At 43.0% G+C, this 16,855-nt stretch overlaps 1 protein-coding gene across 2 annotated transcripts in view; it reads right to left on the bottom strand.

Moving 5' to 3' along the window:
* Positions 1-14,746: 14,746 nt before the first annotated feature.
* Positions 14,747-16,855, bottom strand: part of DNAJC27 (DnaJ heat shock protein family (Hsp40) member C27) — a 45,280-nt gene continuing 43,171 nt past the window's right edge. Inside the window, exon 8 of one of the 2 annotated variants that reach the window (XM_056563786.1) lies at positions 14,747-15,402. In XM_056563786.1, coding sequence (XP_056419761.1) covers positions 15,270-15,402 — 133 coding nt within the window. In that variant the 3' untranslated portion in view covers positions 14,747-15,269. The remainder of the gene's footprint in view (positions 15,403-16,855) is intronic. The other variant, XM_056563785.1, reaches the window with a different exon arrangement.

The following is a 16,855-nucleotide window of genomic DNA, read 5'->3' as shown; positions in this document are numbered from 1 at the left end:
TTGTATCCCCCAAATATTAATCATTTTTTTATCACTCCGGGCATAATGGAAGTTGTAATTTTACAACAGCTGGAGGCACAGCTGGAGGTGTGTTTTTTTTTTTTCTACACCTTCCACTAGGGCAGTGGTCTTCAAACTGTGGCCCTCCAGATGTTGCAAAACTACAACTCCCAGCATGCCCGGACAGCCTTTGGCTGTCCGGGCATGCTGGGAATTGTAGTTTTGCAACATCTGGAGGGCCACAGTTTGAAGACCACTGCACTAGGGGGTCTTTAACTGTTAAAGGGGTATTCCAGGCCAAAACTTTTTTTTATTATTTATATATATATCAACTGGCTCCGGAAAGTTAAACAGATTTGTAAATTACTTCTATTAAAAAATCTTAATCCTTCCAATAGTTATTAGCTTCTGAAGTTGAGTTGCTGTTTTCTGTCTAACTGCTCTCTGATGACTCACGTCCCGGGAGCTGTGCAGTTCCTATGGGGATATTCTCCCATCATGCACAGCTCCCGGGACGTGACATCATCATTGAGCAGTTAGACAGAAAACTTCTGAAGCTAATAACTATTGGAAGGATTAAGATTTTTTAATAGAAGTAATTAACAAATCTGTTTCACTTTCCGGAGCCAGTTGATATATATATATATATATATATATATATATATATATATATATATAAAAAGGTTTTGCCTGGAATACCCCTTTAAGCCCTTGATAGCCAGCCTATTTTGGGCCTAGACGATCCAAAAAATGTTTTTAAGAGCCATAACTTTTTCTTTCCTAATAAAGGCATCATTATGGCTACACATCGCATATTATTTTCATGACTTTTTTTTATTTTTTACATCTTTTTGTGCATGACGGGTTAGTGTTTTGGCAAATCAAATATATTATATATATATATATTTTTTTTTTTATGATTTTTTTTTTTTTTGGGTGTAAAAAATGTAAAAATGTTCTTAAAATACATATTTTCTTCATGCAGCATAAATAACATGGTAAATTTTTATCCCGGGACAATCCATTTAGGGTCATACTAACTTTTAGAGATGAGCGAACTTACAGTAAATTCGATTCGTCACGAACTTCTCGGCTCGGCAGTTGATGACTTTTCCTGCGTAAATTAGTTCAGCTTTCCGGTGCTCCGGTGGGCTGGAAAAGGTGGATACAGTCCTAGGAAAGAGTCTCCTAGGAATGTATCCACCTTTTCCAGCCCACCGGAGCACCAGAAAGCTGAACTAATTTACGCAGTAAAAGTCATCAACTGCTGAGCCGAGAAGTTTGTGACGAATCGAATTTACTGTAAGTTCGCTCATCTCTACTAACTTTATATAGTTTTTTTCTTCTTCTTCTTTAATGTTTGCTAGTTTTGTATAGTAAAAAAAAAAAAAAAAATAATTATTTCCTAAACTCATGTGACAAAAAACATTATAGCCTCTTTGTATGAAATTGTGAAGACACCTGTTAGGGTGCACCTCAGGTATTGTTTCTACTTGTGGAGAGACCCAAATGACAGAGGGAATCTTACTGGCAGTGCACCCTGGGGGAAAAAAAAAAGTTATGCAAATGAGCTCTCCTGCAAAAGGAAAAAAAGCCGCCTCTCTACTGCCACCTATAGGTAGCTACCATGTAAGTCAATGTGCAATCGATAAAAGATCGTTAAAGGGGTGTTCCGGTGGAAAACTTTTTTTTATTTATTTATTTTTTTTTTTATCAACTGGTGCCAGAAGGTTAAACAGATTTGTTAATTACTTCTATTAAAAAATCTTAATCCTTCCAGTACTTATTAGCTGCTGAAGACTACAGAGGAAATGATTTTCTTTTTGGAACACAGTGCTCTCTGCCGACATCTCTGTCCATTTTAAGAACTGTCCAGAGTAGGAGAAAGTCCCCATAGCAAACATACGCTGCTCTGGACAGTTCCTAAAATGGACAGAGATGTCAGCAGAGAGCACTGTGGTCATGATGTCAGCAGAGAGCTCTGTGTTCCAAAAAGAAAAATAATTTCCTCTGCAGTATTCAGCAGCTAAGAAGTACTGGAAGGATTAAGATTTTTTTTTTAATTGAAGTAATTTACAAATCTGTTTAACTTTCTGGCACCAGTTGATTAAAAAAATAAAATAAAATAAAAAAATAAGTTTTCCACGGGAGTACCCCTTTAACCAATAAATATGTGCATTCAAAAAATGTTGTCCTTGATATTTCTATGTTTACATAGGGCAGTGCTTCCATACCAGGGTGCTTCCAGCTGTTGCAAAACTACCACTCCCAGCATGCCCGGACAGCCAAAGGCTGTCCGGGCATGCTGGGAGTGGTAGTTTTGCAACAGCTGGAGGCACCCTCTTTGCGAAACACTGCCTCATAGCCAACAGTCACAGGTTGGACCCCATTGTTCTTTGACATCAAGGTTACAGTTTCTTACCCCCCATGACAGTGAGGAAGGTTAATGACGCAGATGACTGACTCCAAGTGACTATTAATGAGTCTCCAGGGGAAGGGCAGATCCTGCGCGCTCCGTCTTCCTGCGGTTACATTATTAATGGCTGCACCCACAGGGATAGGAGGCGTGGAGTCACCCTGAGACGTACAAATGTAACTTAGTAGTAAGTTGCGGCCTAGTTTCATGGCGAGACCGCTCTTAGGCCATGTTCACCCATCCGGAATGTCCGTGCGGAATTTTGCATAGGAATTCCGCCAGAGATTCCGGAGCAGCAGAGTCCGGTTGAATTCAACGGGATTCCGCCGCGCTGTGCACGCAGCGGAATTTCCGTGTCAGGTGTTTCTGGCACGGAGATTCCGTTTTCCGTGTCCGCAGAACGAATGAACCATTTCATTCTTCCTGCAGACTCTGCATGGAACGCGTCTTCCCGTGCTTCCCAAAATGTCCGCACGTGTGAACATAACCTTACAGTAGAGAATCCCCGCTTTTCCAGCTGTGGCTCATGCTGCACTATATGGAGAGAAGTTATCGGGCCCCAACTCTAAGGTCTCGTTCACACAGGTGGATCCACAGCGTATTTTATGCTGCGGATCCGCCGACGATGGACCCCTACAATGTGACTCAGATGTGCCTCCTCGGAGAGGCAATCCGCCGCTACATGCAGACACACTGCGATGTGCGAGTCGCCGCGTGCATGTGCAGTAGCAGGGGGCGAGTACACCGCGCATGCACCAGACGACTTGCACATCCCAGCAGTGTGTTTGTTTGTAGCGGCGGATTGCTGCTCTGAGGAGGCACACCTTAGGGGTCAATCATCGGCGCATCCGCAGCGTAAAATACGCTGTGGATCCGCCCGTATGAACGTACCCTAAATCAATTAATTCAGGAGTTTCCTTCAGGTGCATAATATTCGGCCCCGACCAACGCAGTCACGTTTACAGACATTTGTGACATAATGGCCCTCATTTACTATTGCAAACCCGACGCGTTTTGTCAGGCTGTGCGCCAGAAATTCTGTCTGTGCCAGAATTGAGAAAAACCCAACTAAGGCTGGGTTCACACCACGTTTTACAAATACGGTTACCGTATACGGTTTTCCGCTAAAAAACGTATGGCAAAAACCGTATGCAACCGTATGACTCCAAATTAAAATGTATACGGTTTTTCCCCGTATACGGTTCCAAAACGTACGTACGGTTCTATCCGTTTGCATCAGTTTTTGCCAACGGTTTTGCTATTTTGTTGGACTTAGTTTTCCAGCAATTTAATAAAGTTACTATTGTTCTATTAAAATTCCAATCTGCGCATGTGTCAACTCCAAAAACGGATTAGAAAAACCGTGTGCAACCGTATTCTGAAATTCTGTGTACGGTTCTCATAGACAACAATGTTAAAAGAACCGCATACGGTTCGCATACGGTTTTCCAACCGGAGGCAAAAACGTGGTCGACAGCGTTTTTTGCCTACGGTTGAAAAATCGGCAAAACCGTAACCGAGGCAAAACGGATGCAACCGTACACAACATTTGGAATACGGTTTACAATGCATTCTCTAGGCATACGGTTTCGGATACGGTCATACACGTTTTTTTGCGGAAAACCGTAGACGGTTACTGTATTTGAAAAACGTGGTGTGAACCCAGCCTAACTCTCCATTCTACTGAGAAAACCCAAAAAAGCCGTAGCCGTCTGGGGAAGGGGGCGTGGCCACCAAAAAAGGGGCGTGTTCCCGACATTTTCACAAAAAAAACAACATATTTACTAAGGTTTCCACAGAAAATGTAGTGTCTTTGAGCCCAGGAAACCCCTACAGATCAGAACATGTGTAAAAAAAAAAAAAGCAAAATGTAGGGAAACCTTAGTAAATATTGTGGAAAAAAATTGTAGGGAATTAAAACCCACAAAGAAGCCTACACAACACTCTTAGTAAATCAGGGCCTATGTGTTACATAGAATGTGTCGGCAGATAAGAATCATTTGGCCCATCTAGTCTGCCCAATAATTTGAATCCTATAAATAGTCTTAGAATTTGCAGCGACCACTTCTGCAGGAAGGCTATTCCATGCATCCACTACTCTCTCAGTAAAGTAATACTTCCTGATATTACTGCAGAAACCTTTGCCCCTCGAATTTAAAACTATGTCCTCTTGTGGTAGTTTTTCTTCTTTTAAAGGGGTTCTCCACTGCCCCGTCTTCCGGAGCTCTGCTCACAGCGTCCGGATGTTTATTACTCCGGACGCTGTGTGCGGGCTTCCATGTTCGAGGCCGCCCCCTCGTGACGTCACGCCCGCCCCCTCAACGAAAGTCTATGGGAAGGGGGCGCGACCGCTGTCGCGCCCCCTTCCCATAGACTTTCGTTGAGGGGGGCAGGCATGACGTCACGAGGGGGCGGCCTCGAAAGAGTTTAAGAACCACAGCGCCACAAAGTGAAGACCACATAAAGTTAGAGTGGGGATCACCAGGTGTGATCAACTCTCTGATCACTCCATTGACCAAACCTCATCTGATATCAAGATCAGCACACAACCTGTGCCCACCAGGAGCTTCATGGCAGCTGTATGCCAGCCTTACATCACCAGGCACAATGCCAAGTGTCAGATGGAGGAGTGTAAAGTCACCTCCATTGGACTCTAGAACAGAGGAAACTTGTTCTGTGGAGTAACGGATCACACCTCTCTATCTGGTGCCTGATGGACCAGTCTGGGTTTGGTGAACGCTAGAACTTTACCTGCCTGCCTGTATTGTGCCAGCTTTAGTTTGGTGGAGGAGGGATAACTCTATTTGGGGGGGGGGGGGGGGGGGGAGTTGCTCCTCTTAGTTCCAGAAAAAGGTAATCTCAAATAATGATTTAGCACCAAGACACTGCGGACAATTGTACCTTCCAGCTTTGTAGTAACAGTTTGGGTTCAGACCTTTTCTACTTTTCCACCATGACTGCGCCCTAGTACACACAGCAAGGTCCATGAAGACATGGAGGGGGAGGTCTGGACTAAAAAGACATGGAGGGAGAAGTCCAGTCTACAAAGACATGGAGGGGGAAGTCCGGTCTATAAAGACATGGAGGGAGAAGTCCGGTCTATAAAGACATGGAGGGGGAAGTCTGGTCTATAAAGACATGGAGGGGGAAGTCTGGTCTATAAAGACATGGAGGTGGAAGTCCGGTCTATAAAGACAAGGAGGGGGAAGTCCGGTCTATAATGACATGGAGGGGGAAGTCCGGTCTATAAAGACATGGAGGAGGAAGTCTGGTCTATAAAGACATGGAGGGGGAAGTCTGGTCTATAAAAGACATGGAGGGGGAAGTCTGATCTATAAAAGACATGGAGGAGGAAGTCTGGTCTATAAAGACATGGAGGAGGAAGTCTGGTCTATAAAGACATGGAGGGGGAAGTCTGGTCTATAAAAGACATGGAGGGGAAGTCTGGTCTATAAAGACATGGAGGAGGAAGTCTGGTCTATAAAGACATGGAGGGGGAAGTCTGGTCTATAAAAGACATGGAGGGGAAGTCTGGTCTATAAAATACATGGAGGAGGAAGTCTGATCTATAAAAGACACGGAGGGGGAAGTCCGGTCTATAAAAGACATGGAGGAGGAAGTCTGGTCTATAAAGACATGGAGGAGGAAGTCTGGTCTATAAAGACATGGAGGAGGAAGTCTGGTCTATAAAGACATGGAGGAGGAAGTCTGATCTATAAAAGACACGGAAGGGGAAGTCTGATCTATAAAGACACGGAGGGGGAAGTCCGGTCTATAAAGACATGGAGGGAGAAGTCCGGTCTATAAAGACATGGAGGGGGAGGTCTGGACTAAAAAGACATGTAGGGGGAAGTCTGGTCTATAAAGACATGGAGGTGGAAGTCTGGTTTATAAAGACATGGAGGGGGAAGTCTGGTTTATAAAGACATGGAGGAGGAAGTCTAATCTATAAAGACATGGAGGAGGAAGTCTGATCTATAAAGACATGGAGGAGGAAGTCTGATCTATAAAAGACACGGAAGGGGAAGTCTGATCTATAAAGACATGGAGGGGGAAGTCTGGTCCATACAGACATGGAGGGGGAAGTCTGGTCCATACAGACATGGAGGGGGAAGTCTGGTCTATAAAGACATGGAGGGGGAAGTCTGGTCCATACAGACATGGAGGGGGAAGTCTGGTCTATAAAGACATGGAGGGGGAAGTCCAGTCTATAAAGACATGGAGGGAGAAGTCCGGTCTATAAAGACATGGAGGGGGAAGTCCGGTCTATAAAAGACATGGAGGAGGAAGTCTGGTCTATAAAAGACATGGAGGAGGAAGTCTGATCTATAAAAGACATGGAGGAGGAAGTCTGATCTATAAAGACACGGAGGGGGAAGTCTGATCTATAAAAGACACGGAAGGGGAAGTCTGATCTATAAAGACACGGAGGGGGAAGTCTGGTCCATACAGACACGGAGGGGGAAGTCTGATCTATAAAGACATTGATGGGGAAGTCTGATCTAGAAAGACATGGAGGGGGAAGTCTGATCTATAAAGACATGGAGGGGGAAGTCTGATCTATAAAGACATGGAGGGGGAAGTCTGGTCCATACAGACATGGAAGGTGAAATCTGGTCCATAAAGACATGGAGGGGGAAGTCTGGTCTATAAAGACATGGAGGGGGAAGTCCGGTCTATAAAGACATGGAGGGGGAAGTCTGGTCCATAAATCCAGCGGATCTCTCGCTACCCGTGGCCCATCTCAGGAATTGCTGTCACGATTCGCGGTTGTAAAACTCCCCCTTAGTGTTTCTGGAACTGGGTATGGGCCATCCCTCTGTATTGGTAACAACTGCTTCTCTTGGAGAGGTCGAGTACGCAGAACTGCCTGGTGACACATTCAGCTCTGCTACATCATGATTAGAAAAACATGGCTGCTTTCTTTCAAAAACTGCGCTACCTGTCCAAAAGTGATATGCGGTATTCCAGCTCAGTCTCAGAAATTTTAATGGAGCTGAAGCGCAGTACCAGACACAACCTGAAGACAGGTGTGGCGATGTAATGTTTTTCTAATACTGGACAACTCCCTTAAATTCAGACCCTAGTATCAAGGCTTCACTTACCTGTACAGGCTGCCAAAGGAGGGCAAACAGCTGCTGTGAGTACTGTGCTTGGTGTAACCACATTTACAATACATGCCAGCCGCCATTGCTACAAAAACAAAACATTAACTGGAGCTGCAGATCTGGTACCATACACGGGGTCATCCTGTGATGGGGGTCATCATGGGGTGATGTTATATAGACAACGCCTAAAAGTGCGTGATGAAGTGAGCTTGGACAACCCGAAACGCGTCAAGCTCAGTTTTAAAGGAGAACTCCAGAATATAAAAATTGTCCCCCCATACTGCCGGCAGTAAAAAAATAAAGATGTACATACCTTCCTCGGCTCCCCCAGGGCCTCCGGTAAACGGCTCCGGTCTCCGCCGCGATCCTCTTCCTGGTTGCCGGTGGTCGGCGAGTCATACTGCGCTCAGCCAACCAGCGGCCGCAGTGAATTCAATAGTCTTAAAGGCGTATTCCGGCCATAGACATCTTATACCCTATCCAAAGGATAAGGGATAAGGTGTCCGATCGCAGGGGACCTGCCGCCGGGACCCCCCCCCGATCTCCGTGCAGCACCCACATCCTATGCTGGGCTGCTGCTCCGGTCCCGGAAACCTCTGTGTTTCCGGGCCTGGAGATGTGACGTCACGCCACGCCCCCTCCATTCATGTCTATGGGAGAGGGCGTGACGGCAGTCACGCCCTCTCCCATAGACATGAATGGAGGGGGCATGGCGAGACGTCACGAGACCTGAATTGAGGGGGCGTGCGTGGCGTCACGTCTCTAGTCCCAGAAACACCGCGGTTTCCGAGACTGGAGCAGCAGCCCGGCATAGAACACGGATGCAGCACGAAGATTGCGGCGGTTTCCGCGGCACGCCCCCCCCCGTGACCAGACATCTTACCCCCCTATCCTTTGGATAGGGGATAAGATATCTATGGCCGGAATACCCCTTTAAGAAAGACATAAGACGACTAAATGTAAAACCCGAGTATTTAATGGAAGGTAAAAACACAACACAAGATAATACAAATGTAATAATAAAAAAACAAACATCCAGCACTCGGGGAGAGAATAAAAAGAAACGTCTATACGAAAAGGAAACAAAGACTCTCCGAAAAAAAGCTCCTCAGTCGGTGTCAGTGATCAGTGAATGGGAATCCCGAATTCTATTCTGTCTGTCACTGGCTCCAGATTCTCTCTGGTCATTTATCTTTATTGCCTTTTATTTCAAGTTCGTTCATAAAAGAAATATATTCTGTGGAAACTCTCAGCATGTAGGTCTGGAAGGTATTGGGGCGGAAATCGAACATTTCTGCTAAAAAAATTTAAAGGGATACTCCGGTGGAAAACTTTTTTTTTTTTTTTAGATCAACTGGTGCCAGAAAGTTAAAACAGATTTGTAAATGACTTCTATTAAAAAAAATCTTAATCCTTCCAGTACTTTTTAGGGGCTCTATACTACAGAGGAAATGCTTTTCTTTTTGGCTTTCTCTTATGTCACGACCACAGTGCTGACCTCTGCTGTCCATTTTAGGAACTGTCCAGAGCAGGACAAAAAATCCCCATAGAAAACATGTGCTGCTCTGGACAGTTCCTAAAATGGACAGAGATGTCAGCAGAGAGCACTGTGGTCGAGACAAAAGAGAAATCCAAAAAGAAAAGTATTTCCTCTGTAGTATACAGCCCCTAAAAAGTACTGGAAGGATTAAGATTATTTTTTTTTTTAATAGAAGTAATTTACAAATCTGTTTAAAGGGGTTATCCAGGAAATTTATAATAATCTCAACTGGCTCCAGAAAGTTAAACAGATTTGTAAATTACTTCTATTAAAAAATCTTAATCCTCTCAGTACTTATGTGCTTCTGAAGTTGAGTTGTTCTTTTCTGTCTAAGTGCTCTCTGCTGACATCTCTGCTTGTCTCGGGAACCGTCCAGTTTAGAAGAGGTTTGCTATGGGGATTTGCCTCTAAACTGGGCGGTTCCCGAGACACGTGTCATCAGGGAGCACTTAGACAGAAAAGAACAACCTTAACTTCAGAAGCTCATAAGTACTGAAAGGATTAAGATTTTTTAATAGAAGTAATTTACATATCTGTTTAACTTTCTGGAGCCGGTTGATATCTATATATAAAAAGTTTTTTCCTGGATAACCCCTTTAACTTTCTGGCACCAGTTGATTTAAAAAAAATAAAAGTTTTCTACAGGAGTGCCCCTTTAATAATCTCAGCCGCTCCGACATAATATAATGGTAAAAAAGTTATAAGATCCGTCAACAGCCGGTATCATGCTTCACGATGGTTTCCACATCGCAACAAACCATACAAAGTAAATGCTCATTATATTTCATTGTCAATAAATATAATAAGGGAAGTGGGTGTGATCAATATGATATATTGTATAATTATAACTTTACATCTAAAATGTGCTATATATATATATATACACACACACACACACACACATATACATATATCCAAAATAACATAACAAACATTATGGCCTATGATTTGCTATTGTAAACCAGACCCACAAATTGTGTCTGCACCAGAATATGTGTGAAAAAAAACCCGACCAACTCTTCATTTTACTCAGAAAACCCCAAAAAGGGGCATGGTCACCGGGGAAATGGGGCGTGGCTGACAAAAGGGGGCGTGTACCTGACATTTCCCAAAAAATTCCAACATATTTACTAAAGTTTTCACAGAAAATTTGGGGGATTTGAATGCGGGGAAAAGTGCAAATTGTAGAGAAACATTAGTAAATACTGTCGAAAAATATCTGTTGGGAGAAAAAAAAAAAACAAAGAAAAATACCCAACACTCTTAAAGGGGTACACTTCGGCCCTAAGACATATTATCCCCTAGCCAGAAGGATAGGGGATAAGAGGTTTGATGGCACTGGAGGCTCCAAGTGTGAAGCGTTACGACCACGGAGTATCCTGACGTCACGACTCCGCCCCTGTGTGATGTCACGCCCCGCCCTCTCAATGCAAGTCTATGGGAGGGGGCGTGCCCCCTCCCATAGACTTGCATTGAGGGGGCGGGGCGTAACATCACACGGGGGCGGAGTCGTGACGTCAGGATACTCCGTGGTCGTAACGCTTCACACTTGGAGCCTCCAACGTTGCGGAGAGCTCACAAAGGTGGGTGCGGAATGAGAGATTGTGGGGGGTCCCCAACGTCTATCAGACATCTTATCCCCTATCCTTTGGATAGGGGATAAGATGTCTTAGGGCCAGAGTACCCCTTTAAGTAAATCAGGGCCTATATATATATATATAACATAAACCTCCACTATAACAGAACATAAATATTATATATATCATAAATCTCCATTATTATAGAAAATAAATATATATAAAACTTTAAACTCCATTATAATAGAACATAAACTATATATATATATATATATATATATATATATATATATATATATATATATATATATACACACACACACACATATATATATACACACACACACACATATATATACACACACACACACACATATATATATTTGCTAAATAAACATAAACCTCCATTATAATAGATATAATAACAAATAAAGCTACATGCACACCACGTTTTCCCTACGTTTTGAACCGTATACGGCTGGGGAGAGGGGGCGGAGAGTCGGGGGCGGGGCAACCGCATGCAGTCCCCTATCTAACGTATTTCAATGAGCGACCGGAATGAAACGCTGCCTCCGGTCGGCTCCGTTTTGCCCCGTATACGGCTGTCGACAGCGTTTGTAGGTCTGGTCGGGAAACCGTATACGGGGCAAAACGGAGCCGACCGGAGGCAGCGTTTCACTCCGGTCGCTCATTGAAATACATTAGATAGGGGACCGCATACGGCAGCGTGCAGTTGCCCCGCCCCCGAGTCTCCGCCCCCCCCCTCTCCCCAGCCGTATACGGTTCAAAAAGTAGGGAAAACGTGGTGTGCATGTAGCCTAATAACAAAATGCTTACATGACCTCCTCCAAGGCCAAACCTATGACTGACATTTTCCATAGGACTAATTTACATATTAATAGAAAAGTGGGTGTGGTTTGGCATCCTAATTTCCATACACCATCTGCTAGAATTTAGAGACCCCCCCCCCTTCCCCACATATACTGCCGGTCAGGAACATTGTAATTAATATTGACCTTAGGTTATCACTTGTAATGATGTTGAGTATTATAATCCAGAGCTGAATTCACAGACCTCAGGGCTGAAATCTCCCAGAACCCCCTGCTTCATCAGGGACTGCACAGAGCTGGTCCTAGAGATCTGCATTCTTGGAAGTCAAGGGACTGACCTCTGTATTATAAAAGTGCGGCTGCTAGTGGGTGTCTGACCATAAGTGAGTGCAGAATAGTGAGTGCAGCTCTGGAGTATAATACAGGATATAACTCAGGATCAGTACAGGATAAGTAATGTAATGTATGTACACAGTGACCTCACCAGCAGAATAGTGAGTACAGCTCTGGAGTATAATACAGGATATAACTCAGGATCAGTACAGGATAAGTAATGTAATGTATGTACACAGTGACCTCACCAGCAGAATAGTGAGTACAGCTCTGGAGTATAATACAGGATATAACTCAGGATCAGTACAGGATAAGTAATGTAATGTATGTACACAGTGACCTCACCAGCAGAATAGTGAGTACAGCTCTGGAGTATAATACAGGATATAACTCAGGATCAGTACAGGATAAGTAATGTAATGTATGTACACAGTGACCTCACCAGCAGAATAGTGAGTGCAGCTCTGGAGTATAATACAGGATATAACTCAGGATCAGTACAGGATAAGTAATGTAATATATGTACACAGTGACTCCACCAGCAGAATAGTGAGTACAGGTCTGGAGTATAATACAGGATATAACTCAGGATCAGTACAGGATAAGTAATGTAATGTATGTACACAGTGACCTCACCAGCAGAATAGTGAGTGCAGCTCTGGAGTATAATACAGGATATAACTCAGGATCAGTACAGGATAAGTAATGTAATGTATGTACACAGTGACCTCACCAGCAGAATAGTGAGTACAGCTCTGGAGTATAATACAGGATATAACTCAGGATCAGTACAGGATAAGTAATGTAATGTATGTACACAGTGACCTCACCAGCAGAATAGTGAGTGCAGCTCTGGAGTATAATACAGGATATAACTCAGGATCAGTACAGGATAAGTAATGTAATATATGTACACAGTGACTCCACCAGCAGAATAGTGAGTACAGGTCTGGAGTATAATACAGGATATAACTCAGGATCAGTACAGGATAAGTAATGTAATGTATGTACACAGTGATCTCACCAGCAGAATAGTGAGTACAGCTCTGGAGTATAATACAGGATATAACTCAGGATCAGTACAGGATAAGTAATGTAATGTATGTACACAGTGACCTCACCAGCAGAATAGTGAGTACAGCTCTGGGGTATAATACAGGATATAACTCAGGATCAGTACAGGATAAGTAATGTAATGTATGTACACAGTGACCTCACCAGCAGAATAGTGAGTACAGCTCTGGAGTATAATACAGGATATAACTCAGGATCAGTACAGGATAAGTAATGTAATGTATGTACACAGTGACCTCACCAGCAGAATAGTGAGTACAGCTCTGGAGTATAATACAGGATATAACTCAGGATCAGTACAGGATAAGTAATGTAATGTATGTACACAGTGACCTCACCAGCAGAATAGTGAGTACAGCTCTGGAGTATAATACAGGATATAACTCAGGGATCAGTAAATCATAAGTAATGTAATGTATGTGCACAGTGACCTCACCAGCAGAATAGTGAGTGCAGCTCTGGAGTATAATACAGGATATAACTCAGGATCAGTACAGGATAAGTAATGTAATGTATGTACACCGTGACCTCACCAGCAGAATAGTGAGTACAGCTCTGGGGTATAATACAGGATATAACTCAGGATCAGTGCAGGATAAGTAATGTAATGTATGTACATAGTGACCCCACCAGCAGAATAGTGAGTACAGCTCTGGAGTATAATACAGGATATAACTCAGGATCAGTACAGGATAAGTAATGTAATGTATGTACACAGTGATCTCACCAGCAGAATAGTGAGTACAGCTCTGGAGTATAATACAGGATATAACTCAGGATCAGTATAGGATAAGTAATGTAATGTATGTACACAGTGACCTCACCAGCAGAATAGTGAGTACAGCTCAGGGGTATAATACAGAATATAACTCAGGATCAGTACAGGATAAGTAATGTATATACACAGTGACCTCACCAGCAGAATAATGAGTACAGCTCTGGTGTATAATACAGGATATAACTCAGGATCAGTACAGGATAAGTAATGTAATGTATGTGCACAGTGACCTCACCAGCAGAATAGTGAGTACAGCTCTGGAGTATAATACAGGATATAACTCAGGATCAGTACAGGATAAGTAATGTAATGTATGTACACAGTGACCTCACCAGCAGAATAGTGAGTACAGCTCTGCCAACCAGCCCCACAGCTTGTTCTAAACAGAGACACATATGGATAATATAATGACAGACCCAGCAGCTTGTTAATGGGCTCCGGTTACACCATAGCTGCCAATTTTAATGTTATAATTTAATATAATATTTCGGACAATCCATATTTCCAGATTCGGACACAGACTTGGCCCCATGTTCTTTGCATAGCGAGAAATAAATTTTTTGTAATGTGCTTTCAGATCTAGTTAAATGGTATTCAAAGACTTGGTCACATTTCATGGTAACATGGAAGCTAGGTGGCAGTGTTCTGCAACCTCTACAGCAGTGTTTCCCAACCAGGGTGCCTCCAGCTGTTGCAAAACTACAACTTCCAGCATGCCCGGACAGCCAAAGGCTGTCCGGGCATGCTGGGAGTTGTAGTTTTGCAACAGCTGGAGGCAAACTGGTAGGGAAACACTGCTCTACAGACCAGGTATGATACACTGCCCCCTATAGGTCAAGTCATATGACACATCTGAAACTATTCACCCCCTTGTGTAGCAGAAACCCAACACTCAACACTTAAAGGGGTTATCCAGGAAAAAACTTATATATATATATATATATATATATATATATATATATATATATATATATATATATATATATATATATATATATCTCAACTGGCTCCAGAAAGCTAAACAGATTTGTAAATTACTTCTATAAAAAAAATCTTAATCCTTTCAGTACTTATGAGCTTCTGAAGTTGAGTTGTTCTTTTCTGTCCAAGTTCTCTCTGATGACACCTGTCTCGGGAACCGCCCAGTTTAGAAGCAAATCCCCATAGCAAACCTCTTCTACTCTGTGTAGTTCCCGAGACAAGCAGAGATGTCAGCAGAGAGCACTTAGACAGAAAACAACAACTCAACTTCAGCAGCTGATAATTATTGAAAGGAGCCAGTTGATTTCTGGAGCCAGTTGATTTATATATAAAAAAACAAAAGTTTTTTTCCTGGATAACCCCTTTAACACCAACAACTAATACAACAGGGGCTGATAACAGAAAGAACCGGAACCACGCAACGCGGTTGTGCTTATACGGCTAGACCCGCCCCCGAGGAGCTAAGCCGGGCTCTGCCTGTGCATAGATACCAATGGAAAGTGTCCACATTGCGTCCGCATGCAGTGGGGTGACAGAGTCCCCGGTACAATCTTTTGGTGCTGGGCGCGTGGGGAAGGGGGTGGGGGGGGATTGGGTGTGGCCAGGGTGACCATAAGCCGTATCTACACTCGCTATTTTATGTTCTTCAGTAACGCCGTCCGGGCATTTACAACAGCCTTAAAGGCGTCTTCACTACCTGGGGCCACACACTTGTCCGGGTGAAGGAGCACGGCGAGTTTTCGATAGGCTTTGTTTACTTCTTCCCTACAAGGAGAAAAATAAATAAAACAATAAATAATAATTAAAAAAAATATATATATTTAATAAAAATAATAATAATAATTTACAGAATATAGTTAATCCACAATAAGGCATTGAGTGTACAAATAATACTGTCATAATACACCAAGATAGTACCGCCACATAGTGTCCGTATAACACTGGCGAATGCAGTGCGGAGGGGGCGTGACAGCACCCGGCAGTTTGTGAGCTGGCAGCGCGGCATGCAGCTCAAAGAGGTGGGTGCTGAATGCAAGATTGCGGGGGTCCCCAGCGGCGGGACCCCCGCGGTCAGACATCTTATCCCCTATGGATAGGGGATAAGATGTCTTAGGGACGGAGTACCCCTTTAAGTCCCTGGTGGTCTAAAGAAGTTAATGGTTTTATGGTTAGATCCCTGATGGCTTAGGGCAATAAATGGTTTTATAGTAATATCCCTGGTGGTCTAGAGTAGTAAATGGTTTTATAGTTAGATCCCTGGTGGTCTAGAGTAGTAAATGGTTTTATAGTTAGATCCCTGGTGGTCTAGAGTAGTAAATGGTTTTATAGTAATATCCCTGGTGGTCTAGAGTAGTAAATGGTTTTATAGTAATATCCCTGGTGGTCTAGAGCAGTAAATGGTTTTATAGTAATATCCCTGGTGGTCTAGAGCAGTAAATGGTTTTATAGTAATATCCCTGGTGGTCTAGAGTAGTAAATGGTTTTATAGTAATATCCCTGGTGGTCTAGAGTAGTAAATGGTTTTATAGTAATATCCCTGGTGGTCTAGAGCAGTAAATGGTTTTATAGTAATATCCCTGGTGGTCTAGAGTAGTAAATGGTTTTATAGTAATATCCCTGGTGGTCTAGAGCAGTAAATGGTTTTATAGTAATATCCCTGGTGGTCTAGAGTAGTAAATGGTTTTATTGTTAGATCCCTGGTGGTCTAGAGCAGTAAATGGTTTTATAGTAATATCCCTGGTGGTCTAGAGTAGTAAATGGTTTTATAGTAATATCCCTGGTGGTCTAGAGTAGTAAACGGTTTTATAGTAATATCCCTGGTGGTCTAGAGCAGTAAATGGTTTTATAGTAATATCCCTGGTGGTCTAGAGTAGTAAATGGTTTTATAGTAATATCCCTGGTGGTCTAGAGTAGTAAATGGTTTTCTTGTTAGGTCCCTGGTGGTCTAGAGCAGTAAATGGTTTTATAGTAATATCCCTGGTGGTCTAGAGCAGTAAATGGTTTTATAGTAATATCCCTGGTGGTCTAGAGTAGTAAATGGTTTTATAGTAATATCCCTGGTGGTCTAGAGTAGTAAATGGTTTTCTTGTTAGGTCCCTGGTGGTCTAGAGCAGTAAATGGTTTTATAGTTAGGTCATATCTTATAACCTACCTATACTCCCTGATGACATCACACTGTTTATCAGTGGTTTATTAGCTTATAACAGGACAGGAGTCC

Source organism: Hyla sarda, chromosome 3 (genome assembly GCF_029499605.1).
Source record: "Hyla sarda isolate aHylSar1 chromosome 3, aHylSar1.hap1, whole genome shotgun sequence".
Lineage (NCBI taxonomy): Eukaryota > Metazoa > Chordata > Amphibia > Anura > Hylidae > Hyla > Hyla sarda.
The sequence above is the reverse complement of the archived record's forward strand: the minus strand, read 5'-3'. Positions and strand labels throughout refer to the sequence as shown.